Consider the following 8407-nt stretch of genomic DNA (forward strand, 5'->3'; position numbering starts at 1 on the left):
GGGTTACGCTTTGAATGACGTTAGGTTTCGCATTCGACGGCTTGATGGGTTGCCGCGCTTAGATAGACAAATGGGACAAATTTGGCATTCAAATTCCGGTAATTTACTCGATGGCTCTGCTGATGGATGTCAGATGAAATGCTCAACCCACGAGGGAAGACGTCCGAACTAATTATTTAGTGAATGGAGCTGTGGTGCATTTGGAATTATGCATAATTCGGACATTTGGTTTCATTGTCCATCCAGATGGATCCCGTGGGAGATATACATTATACATATTAGCGTGCGATTGTCGTTATTTACATTCTAAATATCTGTGTCAGAATGTTTGTTACTTAATTTTAAAGATGATATCAAGTTACAGTCTGTTGTCTACTGCTTTAAATGTGATGGGCTGCTGTAGCTTCGTAATCAGAGAGTTGATTGAAATACAGTACATGATCGATTTACAATTGCTATTTGTGTTACAAGCGAACATTTTCTAAATTATTTCCTTGCCCTTCTTCTGCTTCTTCTTCTTCTGTGACTTCTTCTACGACTTTACATTCCAACTGGAGTTTGGCCTGCTTTTCAACTATTCGCAACAACTATTAGTATTCTATAAGCATTTCCCTATAGTTATGAATTGAAATCTATGCTGACCATTGCATGAGTATGTATCTAGTGTGGCAAGTGCGATGTGTCGTCATCTAGTGTCGAACTGGACTCCATCGCCACCGCCGTCAGTCCGTGCCCTTTTCGTACAACTCGATCCGGTTGGTTCGAGTCAAGGCCACTTTCATACGCGTTGTCTGGTCTAGCTTCGTCCGGCTACCCGATTCGTTCCGTTTGGAATCGAATACTCCTAATCGCTCCGTCGACCAATTCGTTCCGGATGGAAACGAATTATTTACCGCTAAGCCCAGGTACTCCGCTGCCTTGGTGTTGGTGCGTCTCGATAATGCTGCCTCTCAGTACTGCCTCACCTCGGAGCTGGTTCGCTCCGGTGCCGCTTTGCTTCGGTGCTGCTTTGCTTCGGTGCCGCTTCGCCTCGGTGCTGCTTCGCTTTGGTGCTGGTTTGCTTCGGTGCCACTTCGCCTCGGTGCTGCTTCGCCTCGGTGCCGCTTCGCCTCGATGCTGCTTCGCTTCGGTGCCGGAATTACCGCCTTGTAAAATGCGTCACAAGAAATCGGTCATAGTGAGGCAAACACGCCAGTTTTATATCTCTCAGACATGGATCCCTATCGATGCGTAAGCTAGAACTTCAGAAACTGAGCAGTGAGCATCTCAAGAAGACGAGAGCAAGAGAGAATGGGTGGAGAAATCTATTTTGTATGCCAATTGCAAATGTAAGCTTTTTGTTGAACAAAGCATCGGATATTTCTTTCAATCATTCAGGGGTGTACTTAGGGGACGAATTAATGCTATTAATTTATTTTTTCTTTCTTTTTTTTTATTCTTTTATTCAATAACATAAAATTTGTTTTGTATTTTCTTTTTATCTTTTTTATCTGCTTCTCTACATGTCACCCCACCTCTACTCTCATTCAAAAATTGTATACAGCACCATATCATCAAACTTCCGTGGTTTTTGATGTGCACGTTTGGGTCTTTCATTACGGCCATCACTACTCGTCGAACTATCCCGATCCATAGCCTTATCGAATCGATCTTCTGTAGGAAAAAATAGTATTTTCAATAAACAAAATAAATAAGAAGGACACAACAATACCTGGTGGAAAATCATAACCAGTTATCTGATTTTCGACATCATTTGTTGGATTGATCGCCAGATCGTTGTCCGCATTGAGTTCTGTATTCATAATATTGGGAAAAAAACATAGTTTTACGATCGTACGTAATGACAAACATTCAATTTCTTACCTGTCGCTATCTGCTTTTCTGTTATTTCACCTGCCCGAATTTCACCATCATTATCTTCCGTAATCCGTTTAGCATCTGCTACCCCTCGGTCGCTACGTACCACTATTTTGGCTCCGTCTCTTGCTACAATAGTGAACCTCTCGCTACCGAACATTGGGTCAGATTTGAATCGTTTCAGTTGAGTCAAAATAACTTTATCTCCAACGTTCAAATTGGAAATCTTGGCACCCCGCTTCGAATCAGCATAGTGTTTGCTTACCAATTTAGATAAAGCATCTTTTTCAGCAATTTCATCTCGATCCAAAGCTTCGGGTGTGCTCGTCCACATACAAGGAAACGTGCCTCTGAATTTCCTTCCCACCAGAAGCTCAAATGGAGTTACTCCCAACCTTGATAGCGGTCTAACTTTGTTGTGCACATGTACGTATTGTTCTAATGCTTGCTTTTAATCCGTATTATCTAGCTTAGATGCTGCTAGTGCTCTTTTGATGCCTTCGTTTTGCCTTTCCACTGCCCCGTTGGACTGTGGGCATAGCGGAATCGACTTTCGGACTTTTATTCCTTTGTCTTCCCAAGTTTTCACGAATCTTGAACTTTGGAAAGGGGGGCCGTTGTCTCTTTGCAAGATCAACGGGTACCCCCAAACCAGAAATACTTTGTTGAGAGCTGCGTTAGTAGTATCAGCATCCATGCGTGACATTTCAATTACATGTATGTAGCGAGAATACGTATCTACTATTACAAGGAATTCTCCAGTGCCAAAGCTTTTATCCGTGAAAAAATCTATTTGTAAGATTTCCAGGGACCGCTTGGGAGCTCTCTGCTACTCAAAGGTATAGGTCGATTCGATTTCGACAAACGCAGACATGTTTCACATTGCTTCAAACGGTTTCCACATCCTTTGTCATTCTTGGCCACCAAAAGTGATCTCTCAATATTCTTTTAGTTGAGCTGACTCCCAAATGACCTCGATGGGCGGAATCGATGGCCTTTTGCCGCAAAAGTACTTGGAAGTACTATTTGATTGCCTTTGTACACCAGAGATCCAAAATGTGCAGTTCCTTTGACTGACTTTCATAGTGTCGTAAGTCTGGCTCCCCATAATCCAGTTTCAATTGATTTTTTTAACTCGAAGTAGCTCATCATTTTCTTGTGCGTTTACTTCGATGTCGTTCAATGATATTTCCATCATACCTGTATCCAAAAAATACAGCAGATGTTTTCATCTGTGTCGTCAAAAGATTCTGCTGCTTGAGATTTCGCAACTAGTCTCGAAAGGGCATCAGCCACGTTTAATTCTCCCGGTATTCGTTTCACATCAAACCTGTATGGCTGGAGCCTTAATGCCCAGGCTTCGGCTCTGGATACTGCCCCTCCTACCGATCCTAAGGTAGTCCTCCGAAAATGAATTCGTTGGACTCAGCATCGGTTCGTACAGTGAAATCTAAACTCATCAAGTACATGGAGAATCGCTCAATACCCCATACCATAGCCAGAGCTTCCTGTTGTGTCTGCGGGTATTTTTGTTCCGTTTCCGACAACGTTTTAGAGGCGCATCCAATCACTCTTGGTACAGAACATGCATCAAATTGAACTAATACTGCACCTAAGCCATAAGGGAGATGCGTCCACGTATATTTCCGTTCGATCATCTTTGTTGAAATACCCCAACTTACTAATGGCATCCAATGCTCCTGTCTTTAGATGTTCAAATTCGTCCTCCAGATCATGATTCCAATAAAAACGATCTGATTTTGCCAGCTCTCGAAGTTTTGTGTCTTATCTGCCCGGTTATGGATGAAGCGATCCACGAAGTTTATCAAGCCCAAGAAGTTTTTAACTTCGGCTATTGTTTCAGGATTCCTGAAATCTTTAATAGCCTTGATTTTATCTTCCGTTATTTTCCATCCATCTGAAGAAAACCGTGAACCCTATGAAAGTAACGGACTGCTTCCTGAAAACACATTTTTCATCGTTTATCCGAACGTTATGATTTTTTAAGCAAGCCATGACCTTCGATAGGTTCTGTCCATGTTCCTCTTTGGTTTTTCCTGAGACCATAATATCATCCAGATAGTTAACCGTGCCCTCACATTCGGCCAGCAATTACGGTTTGTAGCGTCTCCTGGAAGATATCAGGGCATTGCATAGCCCGAATGGGAGACGTCGGTAACGGTACATTTGATCACCAGCAAAAAATTGGTCAGATGGCGAGAATCTTCATGCAGCTCTTACATGAAAAAGGCACTACAGGTCAATGGTCGAAACCACTGTGCACCATGGAGCTCCAGCAAAATTCGACTCAAAAAGTCGGCATTTTAAATGGCGTCCTGTGAATGCATCGATTAGGACCACGGAGATCTGTGACTAAACGGATGTCATTTCTACCTTTAGGGACAACAAGTAAAGACGAACAGAAAGATCGATCCATATCCGTAGTAACTTTCTCAATAATGCCAGCCTATAGAAGATCATTCAATTTCTTTTTCGTCAGTTCCTTGAACACAGCTGGTATAAGGAGTATATACATTTCTGTGATGGCATGCTTATCGTACTTCAACGAAATCGGGGTACATTAAATTTCGAAAACTCAGCCGTACAGTCTTGAATTTGATAACAGAAGCCTGTGTTTAGTTCTACATTTCCATGGCGAATTAATATGAGGACCCACAGGAACATCTAATCCCCACGGCAAGTTACACTGTACCGGACTGCCGCTATTGAATCTCAGAAGAGATCGACTTTCGTCGACAACATAGAACTTTTCAATCGTAGCGGGCCTGTCTTCTGAAATAAACAACTCAGCCGAAAAGTTTGCAATCACATTAATATCGACTTCCGAAGCGTAGGCCTTCAGCCGTTTATCCGAAGAATATTCCAAAGCTAGTAGACTGTCCTTGCTATGTGCGTTATCCAGAATTTTTTCAAAATCATGTTTGGTTACGGTGTTGACCTGGGCACCCGAGTCTATGAACAACTTGATGGGTGTCTTCGCTACGTAAGCTCTTATGTACGCTTTGTTTTCGGCAACTATACTCTGAATTTCATTGGTCTTCTCTTTCTGCTCCTCATATAGAGCTTGACTGTATTTTCCCTCATAATTCATATTCTGTTCTGAGCATGAAGATTCTGGCAACAACACAATAGTAGCCTGTAATCAATGAATTGTAGTTTATTTTAGTTTTTTTTTCTATGACTTAGTGCTATATTTATGTATTTTCACAACATCTTTGAATACAGTAAGACATCAACAAAAGAAACATCAACAAAAAAGTGATATTATTTCAATAATCCATTTATTACCAAGTATTCTTGATGTTTGAAAACACTAAAGAAAAAATAAATCAAGATAAGTCATCAATATCTTCCCGTACCTCATCTTTCATCTCTCCGTTTTTCTCGATAACAGCAATTTTCAAATCGTTAACCTCTTCTTTATGGTCATTTCTTCGCTTACGAGGTCCCGACTGTAATACCTGCTCTGAAACCTTCGAACATACTCGCGCGATATGGCCTAACCCACCACAGTTACGACATACTTTCTGAATCACCGGACAATTACTGGGCTGGTGGTAAACACCGCCACCTCTCCAGCAATTACCGACAGATCCACTTGATCGGTTGTTGAGCGATCCACGATTCGACATTCCACGTCCTCTTCCACGGTTTGATCCCTGACGTCCTCTAACCCCGTAACGCCAGTGTTCAGAATTTTGATGCCAGTTGCCACGGAACTGATTCGGCGCTTCGTTAGTATACTGCGAGAAAGCAGCAATCGTTTTCATTTCCTTGTGAGTGTGACTTCTTTGAAATTCGTCTTCATTCGCTTTTTCCAGTTCACGATCTCTTACTAGATCGATGAGATCCTTCATCGATCCCTCCTTCACCCAATTCCTATGGGCCAAAACACGAACCCTTCCGTCTAATGCTCCTTTGGTAAGCACTCTCACGACGGCTTCCATTTCCTCGTCCTCTGTGTAATTGCACAGTTTGGCTGCAGTTCCCACACGTCTTACAAACTGTATGCTGGTCTCTGTTCTTGTTTGGGTCATGTTCATAAGTTTCCCTCTCTGCGCAAGGATATACGTCCGAGAGCCGAAATATTCATCGAGTCGTTCCATAGCATTGGAAAAAGGGCTCGTGATCTCACTTGACATTCCGATGGTTGTTACTGTCGTTTGGTAGATTTCCCGCAATTTGGGTCCAGCCTTGACTTTAAAAAGTCCAAACAACGTGTCTTCGTCAGTGGAATTAACCAACTTTATGGATGATATGAATGTGTCTTTCCAATACTCAAAGGCACTCTTATCGATATCAGTCTCTCCATCCGAAGGAGTACACTCTGGTATATTAATTGTACTCAAAGTCCAATTATTCATTGTAGCGAGCAAATTCGAATCATCTCTCAAGGCAACAGGACTATTCTGAATATCCTGTTGATGATTGTCTTCATCATTCTCAGGCTTATTGCAAACTGATGCTTGCTCGAGTTGAGCAAGACGTGCTCTTAATGCGTCATTTTCTTCCAGAGCTGCTTTCAATCGCTTCTTGACTACTTTCTTCGATTCTCTGTAAATAAATCCAGAAACAAGAAAACGTCCTTTCAGTTTTTTTTTTTTTTTTAACTTCAAGCATTATCAATGTATTATTAAAGCAAAAAGATTCAGTCTTGCTTTACGGAAATCTTTCCAACCGAAAAAGTCTATTTGGATTCTTCGTTTCCGCCGGAATCTATGTCTCTTTTCCATCTGATTTCAAAACTTTTTAGATCAATTCCATTTATTGCTAACGAAAATATTATTCATGGTGATCGTCTTTGCTAATCGAAAACCAAATTGTTCATTATTGATTCTGTCTATGTTCCTCAGAATCAAATCACTTAGCTAGATTTCGTCCTCTGCCACCGAAATCTTTCAGGCAAAAAAACAACTATTGCTATTTCTGACTTAATGTGATAATATGTTTCGTCTATTACTAACGAAAATCGAATTTATGGTGATCGACTAACCATGACCGGAAACACCAAATGTTTATAGATGATTCCATCTCTGTCCATTGGAATCAAAGCCATTTAAACTTTTAGGTGATCGTCCTTTTCTACCGAAACACCAAATGTTTACAAATGATTTCGTCTATGTCCATAGAAATCAAATAACTTAGTTAGATTTCATCTTTTGCCATCGAAATCTTCCACTTGAGAATCACAAACTTCGTCTCAATAAGCCAATGGATTCCAAAAAAAGTAATTAATGGTGATCGTCTTTCTCCACCGAAACACCAAACGCTTACAAATGATTCCGCCTATGTTCATCGGAATCAAAGCAATTTAAACTTTTAGGTGATCGTCCTTTTCTACCGAAACACCAAATGTTTACAAATGATTTCGTCTATGTCCATCGCAATCAATTGACTTAGTTAGATTTCATCTTTTGCCATCGAAATCTTTCACTTGAGAATCACAAACTTCGTTTAAGCCAATAGATTTAAAAAAAATCTAATTAATGGTGATCGACTTTCTCCACCGAAACACCAAATGCTTACAAATGATTCCGCCTATGTCCATCGAAGTCAAATCAATTGAAACTTTTAGGTGATCGTCCTTTTCTATCGAAACACCAATTATATATGGATAGGACATTCTGTCTATCTCAACCAGAATCTCCCACTACGTATCATCTACTCACCTCACAATATGGATGACTGCGCCATTGTCGTCATCTAGTGTCGAACTGGACTCCATCGCCACCGCCGTCAGTCCGTGCCCTTTTCGTACAACTCGATCCGGTTGGTTCGAGTCAAGGCCACTTTCATACGCGTTGTCTGGTCTAGCTTCGTCCGGCTACCCGATTCGTTCCGTTTGGAATCGAATACTCCTAATCGCTCCGTCGACCAATTCGTTCCGGATGGAAACGAATTATTTACCGCTAAGCCCAGGTACTCCGCTGCCTTGGTGTTGGTGCGTCTCGATAATGCTGCCTCTCAGTACTGCCTCACCTCGGAGCTGGTTCGCTCCGGTGCCGCTTCTTCGGTGCTGCTTTGCTTCGGTGCCGCTTCGCCTCGGTGCTGCTTCGCTTTGGTGCTGGTTTGCTTCGGTGCCACTTCGCCTCGGTGCTGCTTCGCCTCGGTGCCGCTTCGCCTCGATGCTGCTTCGCTTCGGTGCCGGAATTACCGCCTTGTAAAATGCGTCACAAGAAATCGGTCATAGTGAGGCAAACACGCCAGTTTTATATCTCTCAGACATGGATCCCTATCGATGCGTAAGCTAGAACTTCAGAAACTGAGCAGTGAGCATCTCAAGAAGACGAGAGCAAGAGAGAATGGGTGGAGAAATCTATTTTGTATGCCAATTGCAAATGTAAGCTTTTTTGTTGAACAAAGCTTCGGATATTTCTTTCAATCATTCAGGGGTGTACTTAGGGGACGAATTAATGCTATTAATTTATTTTTTTCTTTCTTCTTTTTTTTTATTCTTTTATTCAATAACATAAAATTTGTTTTGTATTTTCTTTTTATCTTTTTTATCTGCTTCTCTACACGATGGATA

At 41.6% G+C, this 8407-nt stretch overlaps 2 protein-coding genes across 2 annotated transcripts; both read right to left on the reverse strand.

The window, feature by feature from the left end:
• Nucleotides 1-1394: 1394 nt before the first annotated feature.
• Nucleotides 1395-2287, reverse strand: LOC134220951 (uncharacterized). The gene is made up of 3 exons (XM_062700110.1): nt 1864-2287; nt 1712-1792; nt 1395-1653 (listed from the first exon to the last, which is right to left on the reverse strand). The coding sequence occupies exons 1-3, from the start codon at nt 2189-2191 to the stop codon at nt 1523-1525; spliced, it is 540 nt and encodes a 179-aa protein (XP_062556094.1). The 5' UTR covers nt 2192-2287; the 3' UTR covers nt 1395-1522.
• A 2037-nt stretch (nt 2288-4324) lies between these two features.
• LOC134222686 (uncharacterized) lies at nt 4325-8042 on the reverse strand. The gene is made up of 4 exons (XM_062701844.1): nt 7548-8042; nt 5238-6432; nt 4571-5014; nt 4325-4417 (listed from the first exon to the last, which is right to left on the reverse strand). The coding sequence occupies exons 1-4, from the start codon at nt 7601-7603 to the stop codon at nt 4325-4327; spliced, it is 1788 nt and encodes a 595-aa protein (XP_062557828.1). The 5' UTR covers nt 7604-8042.
• Nucleotides 8043-8407: the final 365 nt, after the last annotated feature.

Source organism: Armigeres subalbatus, chromosome 3 (assembly GCF_024139115.2).
Source record: "Armigeres subalbatus isolate Guangzhou_Male chromosome 3, GZ_Asu_2, whole genome shotgun sequence".
In the NCBI taxonomy this organism is placed as follows: domain Eukaryota; kingdom Metazoa; phylum Arthropoda; class Insecta; order Diptera; family Culicidae; genus Armigeres; species Armigeres subalbatus.

Bases quoted from the DNA above. Each gene is read 5' to 3' on its own strand.
- LOC134220951 (XM_062700110.1), bottom strand. From the start codon at position 2,191: ATGTGGACGAGCACACCCGAAGCTTTGGATCGAGATGAAATTGCTGAA. The intron at 1,793-1,863 runs GTAAGAAATTGA...TTATGAATACAG, and splicing joins AGAAAAGCAGATAGCGACAG to AACTCAATGCGGACAACGAT. The intron at 1,654-1,711 runs GTATTGTTGTGT...TTTTTCCTACAG, and splicing joins TGGTTATGATTTTCCACCAG to AAGATCGATTCGATAAGGCT.
- LOC134222686 (XM_062701844.1), bottom strand. From the start codon at position 7,603: ATGGAGTCCAGTTCGACACTAGATGACGACAATGGCGCAGTCATCCAT. The intron at 6,433-7,547 runs GTGAGTAGATGA...ATTTATTTACAG, and splicing joins GCAGTCATCCATATTGTGAG to AGAATCGAAGAAAGTAGTCA. The intron at 5,015-5,237 runs GTACGGGAAGAT...CATTGATTACAG, and splicing joins ACGGAGAGATGAAAGATGAG to GCTACTATTGTGTTGTTGCC.